This window comes from Arachis ipaensis, chromosome B05, assembly GCF_000816755.2.
Source record: "Arachis ipaensis cultivar K30076 chromosome B05, Araip1.1, whole genome shotgun sequence".
In the NCBI taxonomy this organism is placed as follows: Eukaryota; Viridiplantae; Streptophyta; class Magnoliopsida; order Fabales; family Fabaceae; genus Arachis; species Arachis ipaensis.
Window position 1 is genome coordinate 22,772,965 of NC_029789.2, and position 16,189 is coordinate 22,789,153.

At 35.6% G+C, this 16,189-nt stretch overlaps 3 protein-coding genes across 3 annotated transcripts; 1 reads left to right on the forward strand and 2 right to left on the reverse strand.

Annotated features, from left to right (window-relative positions):
- LOC107640372 lies at window positions 1,314-2,371 on the reverse strand. The gene is made up of 3 exons (XM_016343897.1): window positions 2,044-2,371; window positions 1,555-1,926; window positions 1,314-1,465 (listed from the first exon to the last, which is right to left on the reverse strand). The coding sequence occupies exons 1-3, from the start codon at window positions 2,369-2,371 to the stop codon at window positions 1,314-1,316; spliced, it is 852 nt and encodes a 283-aa protein (XP_016199383.1).
- On the forward strand, window positions 9,100-12,391 carry LOC107643332 (cysteine-rich receptor-like protein kinase 2). Its single transcript, XM_016346940.2, has 7 exons — window positions 9,100-10,064; window positions 10,149-10,262; window positions 10,483-10,622; window positions 10,698-10,908; window positions 11,084-11,318; window positions 11,460-11,610; window positions 11,700-12,391. Exons 1-7 carry the CDS (start codon window positions 9,299-9,301, stop codon window positions 12,033-12,035), a joined length of 1,953 nt encoding a protein of 650 aa, XP_016202426.1. The 5' UTR covers window positions 9,100-9,298; the 3' UTR covers window positions 12,036-12,391.
- Window positions 13,016-16,183, reverse strand: LOC107643333 (2-phytyl-1,4-beta-naphthoquinone methyltransferase, chloroplastic). The gene is made up of 8 exons (XM_016346941.2): window positions 16,043-16,183; window positions 15,895-15,959; window positions 15,158-15,248; window positions 14,738-14,820; window positions 14,419-14,552; window positions 14,268-14,329; window positions 13,821-13,920; window positions 13,016-13,373 (listed from the first exon to the last, which is right to left on the reverse strand). Exons 2-8 carry the CDS (start codon window positions 15,912-15,914, stop codon window positions 13,273-13,275), a joined length of 591 nt encoding a protein of 196 aa, XP_016202427.1. The 5' UTR covers window positions 15,915-15,959; window positions 16,043-16,183; the 3' UTR covers window positions 13,016-13,272.

The window sequence follows — 16,189 nt, forward strand, 5'->3', positions numbered from 1 at the left end:
ACTTGTTTGAAGTTGTATTTGAAACATGGTTTTTGAGCCAAAGAACACACAACCTGTGAGACTTTGAGCTTATTTACATGGTTACATTATTTAACCATAAATTTTTATTCTTGTGTGTTTCCTTCCCTATGATTGTAATCTATATTTTGTTCCAATCTATATGTCCATTATTTAGTGTATTTACATGCTTGCATATGATTGAGGCCATTGTTTGATTCTAGCTCACTTATCCCAAATTAGCCTACCTTTTACATCACCCTTGTTAGCCCCCTTGAGCTTCTAAATCCCTCCTTGTTTTAATAACCACATTACTAGTCTTAAGCAGAAAAACAAAATAAAAATCCCAAGTTAAATCCTTGGTTAGCTTAAGATAGAAATTGTGTATTGTTTAAGTATGGGGAACCTTATGGGAACATGGATGATAAAAACAAAGGTAGAAAATTAAAAAGAATAAAGACATTTCAAAATAAAAGTTTTGGAAAGCATGCTCATGTAAAATCAAAATAATCAAATTACCATGTGCATTGAAAAAAAAATATTAAGTAATTAAATAAGGGGATACAAAAGAAAAAAAATATATATATTACCCCAAATGCAAAATAAAAAGAACCAATGCACATGGGACAAAATTCAAAAAAAAAAAAATAATAATAAAAATAATAAGTTTGATACATGAGTATGTAATACAAAAGTGGGAAAATTTGGGTAGCTAAGTATAATTTTAATAGAGTATGTATATGTTAGGTGAGATCTTAGACTACTCAAGGATTCACTTCACTAGCTCACTTAGCCTTATATATATACCCTCACCCTTACCTTGTCCCCATTACAACCTTGAAAAGACCTCATGATGTTTGCATTGGTACATTAAATATTTGTTGATTGGTTAAATGAAGAACAAAGTTTAGAAAGCATGACTAGAGAAGAGTAGAGTGATTAACCCTATACCAAGGTTGCGAGAACCGGACCGGTCATCGAACCGGTCAAGTGACTGGTTTAATGGTTCAATGGTTCAACCGTGGTTGAACCGTGGTTGAACCGGTTTAATTAAATATAGAGCGAAATTATAAAAAATTAAATACATAATTTTAAAAAGTTAAATTCAATAATTTTAAACTAATAAGATTCAAAATTTAACAATTTCACAAAATGAACAATACATAATTTATCATTAAAAGGCCATAAACAACTTCAAATGACAATATTCAAAACGCACATAAATGACAAATGACAAAGTAACAAACACAATGTTTTGCAACCAAAAGAAACAATGTTCAACAAACAATACTTCAACTAAACAAAGACACTACTCATCAAAAGTCATAATCATCATTAAGTGTTCCGATGTCTCCATCATAAACAGGTAAGCCAAAGCCAGCATCTTCAGAAATATCACCAAAAGAAGTATTTGAGGATTCAATTATAACATCAGGCATATCCACTTCAACTTCCATGTCTCCACCATCTAATAAAATAGAAAGAAAACTCAATAAGAAATCAATGTTAATGACATGTATCTTTATGGAAGGAAACAAAGTTTGCTATGTCACTCACCATTAGGATACGAAGGCATAGCATTATCAGTGTATATTAAACTTTCAATGCCTTCAACATCTCCATTAGTAAATTCAGGATCATCCTCATCTGCCATTACCCAAAAATCTACTGTGTCAATGCTTTGAATGTCAATTGGGTCATAATTCCTCTTCTTTCGATGCAACCTAGATTGAAGGCGTAGGTTATAGGTGACATAAACAATGTCACTTAACCTTTGATGCTCTAATCGGTTCCTCCTCTTTGAATGGATTTGTTCAAAAAGGCTCCAGTTCCTCTCACATCCAGATGAAGAAGAGGTTTGATGAAGAAGACGAACTGTCATTTTTTGCAAATTAGGAGCACTCCCACCATGTAGCCTCCACCATTCACCTATATAGATATAAAAATCAAATACTTTTTAATGTTTACCAATTATCACCCAACATAATAAACTTTGAAACTAAACTGAACTTGGATACGAAATAACAAATAAGTCAAATAACTTACCAAGTTTGAGTCTTGATGCCGCTCTCTTAGCACTTTCCCTCCCAAAACTTTCTTTACAATCTCGATACAGCTGTATCTCTTGCATTGCAGCAACTGAGTCATCACAAAGTGTTTCAACATCAAGCAAATCAAGTAAAGATCTCAAAACATTTGCCTTCTCAACAAAACCCTCACTGTAGAAAATGCCCGGATTTAAAAAGTACGCTGCCGCATGGAGATCACGCTTCAAATGCTTATCCCACCTCATTTTCAAGATACTCGTGTATGGCGTATAAGCAGCTTTCCGATTTCTGAACATGGTCTTGAATGCCTTTTTTGCTCTTTGCATGCCTTCAGAACATAATTTTCAATTTCAACATGCATCAATTTTATTCCCAAATCCAACATACAAGTATACAACAAATTCATGTGGAATAAACAGAGCAGACTTGACAAGATTAAAAAAAAATAAAAATTAAAGAACAGAGCAGAACATAATTTTCAATTTCAACATGCATCAATTTTATTCCCAAATCCAACATACAAGTATACAACAAATTCATGTGGAATAAACAGAGCAGACTTGACAAGATTAAAAAAAATAAAAATTGAAGAACAGACCAGAACATAATTTTCAATTTCAACATGCATCAATTTTATTCCCAAATCCAACATACAAGTATACAACAAATTCATTCCACATTTGATTAATCATATAAAAAAATAGAAGAACAGAAGCCAGAAAAAAAATTGAAACAGTATACATACACTGAACAGATACCAGAAACCCAGATCTTACCTCAAGAGAAGAACGAAGAAAAGCCAGAAAACAACACAGCACGAACAGAAGCCACAAACCCAGAAACCAAGAAGCCAGAAACGGAGAAACTCAGAAACCCAGAAGCCAAAAACGGAGAAACCCAGAAGCCAGAAACGGAGAAAACCATAAACCCAGGTGCGCGACGGTGCGCGAGCGTTGGCGACGGTGCGCGAACGTGGCCGAACGTCGGGTGTTCTTCACGGCGCCCTAAGATCCGTTGTATGCAGAAGCTGCTTCAATTTCGGAGAGTGGAGAATAGATTGGGAGTGGAGCTGATGGTTGGGAGTGGCAATGGAGGTTTCTTCACTCTTCAGTCTTCAGCAATGTTCTTCGAATGTTTTGGAGAATAGGGTTTAGGGATTTTGCCTTTGGATTTTCAATTTTGGGAGTGGCAGCCTGCAAGTTACGCGTTATTCATCTTTTTTTTTTTTTTACAAACGACGTCGTTTTACTAGCAGAAGGAAAAACCGGCGCCTATAAAAACCGGGTCGGTTAGCCCGGTCCACCGGTTAACCACCGGTTCGACCGGTTTTTTATCGGTTTTTTGCAGGACGGTTTTAGAGGTGGACCGGACTGGTTAAGGAACCGGTTTCCGGTTAACCAGGTTGAACCGGCCGGTCCGGTCCGGTTTTCAGAACATTGCCCTATACACTTGAGAGATTAGACTGCATATACACTTCCTGTAAGGGTTCAGTGCTTAATTCTATGTTCCCTGCTTTCATGAGTTATCTTCTTACAAGTTTACTTGTTTTTACGGTATAATTTTAATTAGTGAAATATGATTTTAAGTTTGTCTTGGGGGAACTTATTTATTTTTAACCAAGTAGGTAGGAACATTTTGCATGTAGTTGCATTCATATAAGATAGGTTGCATTTCATACATTCTACCATTCCTCTTCATTTCTTTATAGTTTCTCTTGAGTTTAGCATGAGGACATGCTAGTGTTTAAGTGTGGGAAGGTTGATAAACCACTATTTTATGGTTTATCTTGTACTCAATTGAGTGGTTTTTATCTACTCTTTACCCACTTATTCATACTATTTGCATGGTTTTACATTTGCCTTCCTAATTATGTGCTTTGATTGAAAACATGCTTCTTTGATCTTATATTTGCTTATTATTAATCCTCTCTTATCACCATTAGATGCCTTGATATGTGTGTTAAGTGTTTTCAGATATTATAGGGCAGGAATGACTTGGAGGATGGAAAGGAAGCATGCAAAAGTGGAAGGAATACAAGAACATGAAGAAGTTGCTAAGCTGTCCAGCCTGACCTCTTCGCACTCAAACAGCTATAACTTTAGCTAAAGAGGTCCAAACGACGCGGTTCCAGTTGAGTTGGAAAGCTAACATCCGGGGCTTCGATTTGATATATAATATTCTATAGTTCCCCTGACACTAGGCGATGTGACCGCGTGATCCATGCGGCCGCGTCGCAGTGACAGAAATCAGCGCATTTGAATTCGCAACCAGCGAATTCTGGGCTGTTTCCGACCCAGTTTGCGGCCCAGAAAACACAGATTAGAGGCTATAAAGTGGGGGAATGCATCCATTCATAATTAGGGCTCTCATATTTACAATTTTAGGAGTAGATGTAGTTTTTAGAGAGAGAGGTTCTCTCCTCTCTCTTAGGATTAGGATTTAGGACTTCTCTTAGTTTTAGGAGTGACTCTCAATCCCAAGTTCTTTATTTTTATTTATTTTTCTAATTTAATTTATGAACTCTTCCATGTTACATTTGATATCTTTATTAGAGGTAATTGAGGTATTTCAGATTTATGATTGCTTTCTTTTATTTATATAAATAATTTAGATTTTTCCCTTTTGGCTTTGGTTGAGTCATTGGAGACTCTTGAGTTATCAAACTCATTGTTAATTGAAAATTGGAATTCTTCAAGAATTAATTCGAGTTCCACTAACTCTGACTTTTCCCAAGGAAATACTAGGACTTAAGGAATCAGAATTAATTCATCCACTTAACTTACCTTCATAGTTAGAGGTTAACAAAGTGGGAGAAAAATCCAATTTTCATTACAATTGATAAGGGTAAGTAGGATAGGACTTCCAGTTTTCATATCTTGCCAAGAGATTTTATTATTATTATTTTATTTTACTTGTTACTTAACTAACTTTTTACCTTGATCCAAAACCCCAATTTACAAACTCATAACCAATAATAAGAACATACCTCCCTGCAATTCCTTGAGAAGACGACCCGAGGTTTAAATACTCGGTTATCAATTTTAAAAGGGGTTTGTTACTTGTGACAACCAAAACATTTGTACGAAGGGATTTCTGTCGGTTTAGAGACTATATCTACAACGCGACTGTTTTTATGAAATTCTTTACTGGCAAAAATCCTAACGTCAGCGTGCGCGTGACTGACGCGTACGCGTGATTTGAAGATTTGCACAGCGACGCGTGCGCGTGACCGACGCGTCCGCGTGACTCACAAAAAAGACCATCGACGCGTACGCGTGACATGCGCCACGTGCAGAAAACGCAGAAAAACGCTGGGGGCGATTTCTGGGCTGTTTTGACCCAGTTTTCAGTCCAGAAAATACAGATTAGAAGCTACAGAATGGACTAAACAAGTGGTCCCCACCCATCAACTGAAGACTTGTTAATTAATTTAAATTTAAATTCAAATATTATTTTTAGAAAAAGATATGATTTTAGTTTTAGATAATAGATTTTAAATTATTAGGATTGGATATAAAAGGGATTCCAACAGGGGGTTCCAACACAATATTATTCCATTCCAACTTACAATCCTAGTTTTCTACTCTGAACCATGAGCAACTAAACCTCCACTGTTAAGGTTAGGAGCTCTATCTATTTGTATGGATTAATTTTATTGCTTTTTCTATTTTAATTCATGTATGGATTTATAATTTAAGAATTATTTTTGCTCTTTATCTTTTGAATTTGGGTGGAACGGAAGTATGACCCTCTTTCTATTTAAGTTCTTGTATAACTTGGAAAAGCTCTTTACTTGAACAACAGCTTGAAAATATATTCTCCTAAATTTTAATTATTTGGATTTAATGGGATACGTGACATATAATCCTTTTACTTTTTTGGGTAATTAGAGTTTTTGTGGCATATAAACTGAAATTTGATCATGCAGCTTCTAATTGGAATTAATTGACCAAGGAATTGGCAGTTAATGAATTTTAGAGGAGACTAGAAAGGTCTAAAGAATTAGGGTCTAGTCACATATAGTTTGCTATAAATTAAATCCTACATGATTAAAATAGTTAGTAAGAAAAGTTAATCCGGAAAAATAGATAACTCTGAAACCTTAACTGTTTTCTCCATATTTTCTTCCCAACTCATTTACTTGCCTTCCTTCAATATTCTTTATATTGTTTAATGTCATTTATATTGCCCAAACATTACTTTCTATTTGCCTGACTAAGTCTATCAATCAATTATTGTTGCTTGATCCATCAATCCTCGTCGGATCGACCCTCACTCACCTAAGGTATTACTTGGTACGACCCGGTGCACTTGCCGGTTAGTTTGTGGTTAGAAAATCCGCACCAAGAGAGCATACACCTGACTTTATCATTGATAGTGCGATTCATTCTCTCTGCAACTCCATTATGTTGAGGAGTTTTAGGAACCGTCTTTTCAAACTTAATCCTCTGTCCTTTACAATACTCTTCAAACGGACCCCTGTATTCACCACTATTATCTGCTCGAACATATTTCAATTTCCTTCATGTTTCTCTTTCAACACTTGCATGAAAGTGTTTGAAGATATCGAACACTTGGTCTTTAGATTTTAAAACAAAAGCCCACACTTTTTGAGAATAATCATCAATAAACGTAACAAAATATGATGCATCGCCTAGTGTCTTAGCATCTATAGTGCAAACATCAGTGTGAACTAAATCTGGAACATGTGATCTCCTATGAGCTCCAAAATTATAAATTGATACTCTAGCATGCTTTCAAACAAAAGAATGAGTATAAGTATTTAAAGTTGTACCTTTCACGAAAAAATGAGTGCTTCTTGGCTAAGACGTTTAGTCATTTCTCGCTCAAGTGACCAAGACGTATATGCCACAAATCAGAAGAGGAATCATCAGCTACATTCACCTCTTTTTCAGCAACAATGAGATCCCCTTTGGTAATCTTGCATTTTTCACTACCAAAGGAAGTGCAATACCCCTCTTGATCCAATGTCCTCACTAAAATAAGATTGAACCGCATATTTGGCTCATGCCTAACATTCTTCATCTGCAACTTGTATCCCATGTTGGTTTCAAGCCATATATCACCCATACCAATGATATCACACACTCCTTTATCTCCCAATTTGATCTTGTCAAAATTTTCAACAGTATAGGAAGTGAAAAATTCACGCCTCAGAATGACATGACATGAGGTACCAGAGTCCATAATTTAAGTGGAATCATCACAGACAAAATTCACATAATTTTTATAATATGTGATAAGAACATCTTCATAAACAATAGTAGTAGTTTCTTTATCACTATCTTTACCTTTGTCTTCATTTCTTTCCCTTGATTGTTCTCTTTTCAAGAACCTACAATATCTCTTGATATGCCCCAACTTGCTACAATAGTGATAAATAAACTCCTTTCTTGACTTGTACTTTTCTCTTGACTTGCTTCGACTCTCTGACTTGTCAGAACTGTAATGTTTTCTACTTTGACTTCTCCTTCGTGACTCTGAAACAAGTGCTTCTGTCCGGGAGGAGGCATTAATCAAACCTCGCTCTCTTCTTCTGCCTTCTTCATTCAACATGTTCTCTTTAACCATTGCTAACGTCAACTTTCCATTTGAGCTGAATTAGTTAGTGTCACAACCAAAACTTTCCAACTATCAAACAAAGAGTTCAACAACAACAAGACTTGCAACTCATCATTCAAAGTAATTTCATTATTTGTCAGTTGGTTCACTGTCTCCTGAAAAATGCTCAAGTGCTCCGACAATCGACATTGATTTACCTTCAATATACTTTATATTAACAAGTTTCCTAATAAAAAAATGCTTTGTTTTGCACATTCTTTCTCTCATATAACTCCTTCAATTTCTTTCGTCAGTATCAGATTTGCTACCTTTGGATTTATCCCCCTCCACATGATCATACAAGTCCTTGCTATACAACATATATATCTTCCATGAGGGTCTTTCAGATCGAATAATTTTGAAAATTTAATTTGACCATATTTGGTCCATGAGTATTTTTCTCCATTTAATTAGGCACAGAAATAAACAACCAAGGCTCTATATACCACTTTGTTGAAAAAATTGAGGTTCAATAAGAACCTGTCTAACAGCAGAAGCACTAAAAAAATAATTTTTTTCACAAGCACAAAAATAAACAACCAAAGCTCTAGATACCATTTTGTTGGAAAAATTGAAGTTCAATAAGAACTTGTCTAACAGCGAAAGTACTAAAAAATAATTTTTTCACAACTTGTATGATTAAATAGACAATACCAAAGATACTCCAAGCAGCAAATATAATGGCAAAAATTAAATAATCAAATATCAGAATTTTTAGCGTAGAAAAACCCCCAAAAAAGGGATCAAAAAATCCACGAGACCTAATCTAGTAAAATCTTCCAATATTAAAATAATTGGTACATAAACAGTCTTTCTAATAGTACTAAGGCATCTCAACAATCAATAAAATACATTATCAAAACTGATAGAATCAACATAAATTCTCCACAAAAATAAATATCTCAAATCAGTAAAAAAAAAAAAAGACAATACAACTAACAAATTATATGCTAATGTTCATTTTTACACTAAAAATAACATACTAATTTCATAAAAAATAAAATAAATTTACCAATTTAATCCAATAAAAAATAACATGCCTTTTTCTCCCAATTTTTGTTCGACTCCCGTCAAAGCGCTCTGCCTTCTTTTGCTTTCTTTCAAAACTAAAAGAAACTTCTCTCTCTCCCCGTGGCTTTTGCCACTTCTTTCTTTATCTTTTTGAGGAGTGTTAGGGACTAGCAGATTTTGTGAGTTATAGTCATTACTTAACTATCAATAGTGTATTTAATGGTGTGAGATTTCATCTAATGATAAAGAATCACTCATTTTTTTTTGCTGGCTAAGTGCTGGCCAGATTTTAATGAATCTGCTGACCCGTAGACTTTTCCTATCTTTTTTATTTTAATTTGTTTTTAACTTGTGGGCCCACTTAGTTGGGACCCACGAACACAAATTTCCATTGTATTACCGCGTATTTGCATAGAAAATTTTCCACTCTGAAGTTGCTTCTTTCTAAACTCACTACCGCATAATCCAGCTCACATCTCACATGGCAACTTCACAATTCAATTCTCACTTCAAACGTTGTTGAGTTACCTTAATGGTCACTCTTCTTTCTTTGTTTTCTGATTCTTCTTTGGTTGAATAATGTTGTCACCATTTTAGCTCTTAGCATAGTTGCATACAAAATGAAGAGAACAGACTCTTTCATCTCCTCTCAATGCTTTGTTTACCTCATCATTGAAGCACTGTTACTATCAGAGAGTTCAATAGCAGAACCAAGGGCGAAAACGATCCAAATTACATGTGGCAATCAATTTGAGCACAACAACACCACCTTTGTTCCGAATTTCGTTACAGCCATGGACAATATCACTCAACAGATTAGCACTAACATCTTTGCAACAGCAGTTGCAGGCACAGGACCAGACACTAACTATGGCCTGTTTCAGTGCTATGGCGATCTTTCCTTACTCGATTGCGCATTGTGTAACGCTGAGGCACGCACGGTTCTTGCTGGATGCTTCCCTTATAACGGTGGTCGAATTTACCTTGATGGTTGCTTCATGAGGGTTCAGAACTATAGTTTCTTTAATCAGTATTCAGGAGCAGGAGACAAGGCTATATGTGGGAACACAACTAGGAAGAACTCGAGTTTTCAAGCAGCAGCAAAGCAAGCAATTTCAACAGCAGTTCAAGATGCACCAAACAACCTTGGCTATGCTAGAGTTAAGGTTTCTGTGTCAGGAACAATTAATGCGTCCGCTTATGTTCTGGCTGATTGTTGGAGGAATTTGGACCCAAGATCCTGCAAAGCATGTCTTGAGAACGCATCTTCTTCTATATTCGGATGCTTGCCTTGGTCGGAAGGGCGAGCACTTAACACCGGTTGCTTCATGAGGTACTCAGACACAGATTTTCTCAACAAGGAACAAGAAAATGGGAGTTCAAAAGGTAATTGAATTGTAGTTCCAATTAAGGATCCAGCTTCCAGATTGAAGAAAATTTGAATACTTTTTACTGTTGTATCTTGTGCAGTGAACGTAGCAGTGCTAGTTGTTCCAATAGTCAGTTCAGTGGTTGTTCTGGTGGTTGGAATTGTTATTGGGATTTATATCTGGAAACACAGATACATTCAAAACAAAAGAAGAGGTAAGTGACTTATTAGTACCTTACTGTACTTGCTTATGAGAATGATGACTTCTGCGAATATCCGAAACGTTATAGTGTTTGCATTTCTCCGTATATCATAGCCCTTGTCCTTTTAGTGATCCTCATGTTGCCCTGTTAACAAATTGAGGTACAATAATATATTAGGAGACAATTATGTTTAAGAATGCTTACTCATCTCGATCATTGTTCTGGCTTCAAGGTTCATATGATGTGAAAAAACTAGCAAAGTCCCTTCACTGCAGTGGCTTGAATTTCAAGTACTCTACACTGGAAAAGGCGACTGGATCCTTTGATGATGCTAACAAGTTAGGCCAAGGAGGATTCGGAACAGTTTATAAGGTAGTTCTCTCATTTGTGTACCTTATCCCAACGATTTTGACATATGAAAGGCACTCTTACAACTTGCTATTGCAGGGAGTTCTACCTGATGGAAGACAGATTGCCGTCAAGCGGTTATATTTCAACAACAGACATAGAGCTTTGGATTTCTACAATGAAGTTAACATAATTAGCCGAATCGAACACAAGAATCTAGTTAGACTGTTAGGCTGCAGCTGTTCAAGACCTGAAAGCTTGCTTGTATATGAATTTCTTCCCAACAGAAGTCTTGACTGCTTCATTTTTGGTAATTGACAAACTCATATAGTTGGTTTTCTCTTCTCAGATATAAAAAGAGAAAAAGAAACCATTTCATTGCCTGTAATCTAGATAGCAATTCTTGTTAAAGTTAAAGTTATTGGCTATGGCATCTTACCACAATGTGAACTAAACATAATACATCTAAATTCATACATTTATAGACAGAAATAAGGGAAGGGAACTGAAATGGGAGAAGAGATATGAAATTATTGTTGGGACAGCTGAAGGACTAGTTTACCTGCATGAGAACTCTGAAATCAGGATAATTCACAGAGATATAAAAGCCAGCAACATCCTATTGGATGCAAAGCTTCGTGCAAAAATTGCAGATTTTGGTTTGGCTAGATCCTTGCAAGAAGACAAGAGCCACATAAGTACAGCTATAGCAGGAACTTTGTAAGTATCAACGATAATAATACAATATCGTGGAACTAATTAAAAACCACACAGATTAGACTAAGAGCCAAGTTCCATTACAGAAAACTTGTGTCTATGATGTCTGAATTAGTATGCTCTTGTTTTCACATGGACCTGTAGGGGCTATATGGCTCCAGAGTACTTGGCTCATGGTCAGTTAACAGAAAAGGCCGATGTATATAGTTTTGGAGTGTTACTGTTAGAGACAGTTACCGGGAGACAGAACAACAGAGGCAAAACAACAGAATATTCAGACAACCTAGTTACAATTGTGAGAGTTGTCTTAATTTCATTTCAAATGTACATTATTAATACTTTTCTAACTGTTCTTACTTTTATCTTGTCATTTTGCAACATCAGGTATGGAAGCATTTCCAGATGGGGACTGCAGCACAATTATTTGATCCAAATCTTCAGTTGCATAACCACAACAGCAGCAATACTAAGAATGAGGTTTTAAGAGTGGTTCATATAGGTCTTCTATGCATCCAAGAGAACCCTACACTGAGACCAACTATGTCAAAGGCACTACATATGTTAACAAAGAAGGAGGAGCACCTTGCTGCTCCCTATAATCCACCCTTCCTAGATGAGAGTACCATGGAACTGCACGACATGAGTAGCGACCCATCTTCCCCTCTCAATGTACCAACATCAATTGCTACCATGTCGCATAGCTCGTTTTATCCGAGGTGACCATGAAGATGCAGAGAAACACACTCCATACAGCATGTCTATCTTCTTCACTTTTGAATGGCATGATCTGGCTTAGACCTGTGAATTTAAATGCATGCTTTGGATATGGGAACCTGTAAAGCCAAATTTCCAATGGGTGTTTTGGCAAGAAGACAGTATATACTGTATATACCTATGATTAACATGCATTATAGAAATTTGGATCAATCACATATGTAACAGCCCATAATTAATAATTACTTTACCAGCACTGAATATGTCAAATGAGACATTCATGCATTGAAGAATGCATGTATAGTGCATGATGTTTCCATATGAAAGCTACATTTATGTGTATAACAATTATCTACTATGTGTAAATATTAGAGTAAAGTGACCATTAGATTCTCGAAAATTTTGACCTAGAAATAATTAGTTCTTGAAGAAAAAAAGTATCAATTAGGTCCTTCAAGATAATAAACAGTGGATATATCTCCTTCCACCAATGGATAGTGCGAAACGAAACGGAATTGCCCATGTATTTCTTTAGCTTTTGAGTTTCTATATAATCATTATTAACTGCTCTATATTTATAACGAATCCTACTAAAATAGGTAAAATTTTACTCCAAAAATTATGTAAAAATTTCACTCCAAAAATTATTTACATAACAATCTTTCATAAATAAACACGTCATAATAATTAACAGTACATATAAATACCACGGTTAAGTTTTACGTGATAAATTGATAAAAGGATATAACGTATCCATTGTTTACTATTGTGAGGGACCAAATTGGTACTTTTTTTTTTCCTTTAGGAACTTATTTGTCACTTTACTCGTAAATTATTATATTACCATATGTAGAATATATAGCTATTATAAGGAGAAAATTTAGGCTAGATATCACCCTAAAATCCCTTGTAACTTAGTATAGAAAGTGTTCTGAGGCTTATTTAGAATTAACGGAGTTTGGAGTTTGGGCCTGAAGGTAAAGTCCAATAGTATACAATAGTTTATAATTTAAGGACCACTATTTGAGACAGGATATGAAGAATAAGAAAACTTGACTAGTGTGTTGCCTAGTAATGTTAACAATTGCAAATAAAATAAGTACAAGCCTCCATCAGCTATCATGAGGCATCAAAATAGAAGGCAAGAACTATAGTTACTTTTCTTAGAAGCAATTGTATACTATATGATTTTACAAGCTGAGCAGTTCAAAAGGAGGCGGTTGTTCTATTTCATATATTTCAGCTAACGCATAGCTACCAAGCACCCCATCAAGCCTCCACTGAGCTCATAATGTCGAGCACTAGAAAATCCAACTTCTAAAGCAAGTTTCTCCAATTCCTTCCCTGCACCAAGTGATGAATTCTTAAGTTAGGTAATCAACATGACAAAGCTCTATCACCAATGGACATAAGTATTTATCTTTTTATTCCCTTTTCTTTGCTTCCTAATACTAAACACGCTTCTGAATTACAAGAATCTCACTTGCTCAAAGTATGTAAACTATAGTCCTCTTACTCCAGAGCAGCAAAAAAAAAACACGTAAAAACGGAATTAAGTATGTTGATCCATGGCAAGTTTGGAGAAGATAGGTAAAAGGACACAACTTATTGTTGTTACTGCCCATATTAAATAATTTTCTGATAAACATAATTAAGCATATTGGATTATAACAATCATAGAGTTTCTTCTTATAGCCTGGAATTGAAGTCGAACCTGTTAAAAAAGCATATTGGACTAGAACAAAAACTGGATCAAAATGTTTGTTCTTATAAAAGAAACTGAAACCAAACCTGTTAAAAATCCTCTTATTGAAGTCTTAAGATATTTGTAGTCCTCTGAAAGGCCATAAGCAGATGCCACTGGAACAACAACATTGTCAATCATCCATTCCTATTAGACGAGGAAACATGGGAGTCAAACCTTTAGCCGGTGAAAGAAAATCATGAAGATTAAAGTGAGTGAATCAAATCTGCAGAAATAAATAGTGATCGATCGATATTCATGTACAAAAAAAGACCATATACTTTTATCTGCAATTATTCAATGACAAATATATGTGTTCCTAGGAAGTGGTGGTGAACAGAAGTAGACATTGCTCAACAGAATATGCTTCCTTTTCACTTTTACATCCTTAACTAAGCCAAATTGATATGAATGATAAGATTTCTACACAATGAAATAGAACCACCAGGCATAATATTACGTAACTCAGACAAAACGGCGAGAAAGAGACATACCGTAATCGTAGAAGTCAGCAACTCTTCACTTTTATTGAAGTCGAGGATAGCCACTCTAGAGCCTGCATAGCAAATGGAAATATTGGAGGTGTCAAAGTTGCATATAAACACCAATAATCATATTAATGTAATTAAGATAAGAAAAAGCTACCGGCTTTTAGGACTCTTAAAATTTCCTGCATAGCTTTAGGCCTATCAACTACGTTTCTAAGACCATAGCCCATTGTTATAGCATCAAACGAACCATTAGAAAACGGCAAATCTAGAGCATCACCTTCAATCCACCTATGGTAAGACAACAATGGCGATTATTTACTCTTTGTTCTTTTTTATCATCAATCACTCAACAATAAAAAACTCAAACACACAGGAACGCCCTCTTAAAAATTGTTAAAGATTCATTAGACAAATGTTATCTATTTATTTAAATTTATTTCAGATTGCACACTGCTAAAATTACCCATGCTCACTCAATATTTGAGAAGCAGTTCTTCGAGTGCTGTTTAGATGAGGCAATCAATAGTTGTTCCTTGGAGAAATCAAGACCAGTCACCTACAGCCCCAAAAGAAAACATTCAACACAACCATACTTTCTTTAAATAATAAACTAAATGCTTATTCCTATTAAAATACCTCCTACTTGATATTATTGGATCCAAATTCACATGCTCAAGACCCAACCATGCTAGGTGTACACAAAAAATCAGCCATCCATTTAAAATACACATTAAAAATAAGTTAAACAACACATGTATTTATACACAAATACATGGTAGCTGAGTTTTGGTATGCACATAGCATTTTTGCTCAAGACACGAGAAGATTCCTATTATCAAAATTTTACTAACATAACTAGAAAATCCAAAATAAAATGAAATGAAAAATGAAACCTTTCCGTCAGACCCCACTTTCTGGGACAAGAGAAAGGACAAATCGCCACTTCCGCAGCAAATATCCAACACATGGTCTCCCGCTTTAGCTCTGTACCAAACTCACACAAACATGAATTTCAGAAACAGAATCTTGTTATGTCTAACCTTCCCTTTTTCATCTGAGTATATATATTATATACTTGTTCAACCCAGGCTCACAATTTAACGAAATTTTAGGTGGATTTGGCACTTGTTCAAGCCACAAAAGCCAGGGCATTTCCGCATTCAATGGGAACTTATGGAGGCTCTTACATATAGCCTACCAAAGGTAGCCTCACAGCAATAAAGAGGACTCAAACCTTCAACCTTTTGGTACAAATTCCGATCCTTTAGGACTTGTGCTAACTCTCCTTACCACTGGGATGACAAACTAAACTTTCAAACCCCTAAAATTGTCAAAGCTGCAAAAAAGGTTTCTTTTTCAATTTTCTTCTAAAATGACCTTCACATGATGTGTTTGACTTAACCGAACAAAGCTACCCTTTATTAGAAGACTAAATTTTGAATAAAAGTATGCATTTTTTGCACCCTTTATTCCGAAAGTTTAGAGTGTAAAGCGCATATAAGCTGAGGTTCTTCAGTGCTAGAGTGTACCAATTTGGCAAAAACGACAACTTAACCTTCTAGAAGAAATCAATCATGAAAAAAAGAAACTTTGAAGTAAAAGAGCAATGAAAGGAAGAAAAAACGGGTACCCAGCCCAGGAAACAGTCATGCGCTTCCAAATTCGATGCTGACCCAAGCTCAGCAAATCATTCAGCTGCAGAAAGAAAGAAAGTAAGTTGGTTAGTTAGTTAACTAGTTATGAAAGAGGTTGTAGTGGTTGAAAAGAGGGGGGCGCACGTTATCATAGACAGGAGCAATGCGGTTAAAGAGCGCCTGGCGATCGTTGGAACAACGAAGCGGTGCCGGTCGGAAGTTTGAACTGGAAAAAGAAGACGAAGAAGAAGAAAAAGAAGGAATGAGCGTTCGGAAAGGGAGTAGCAGCAT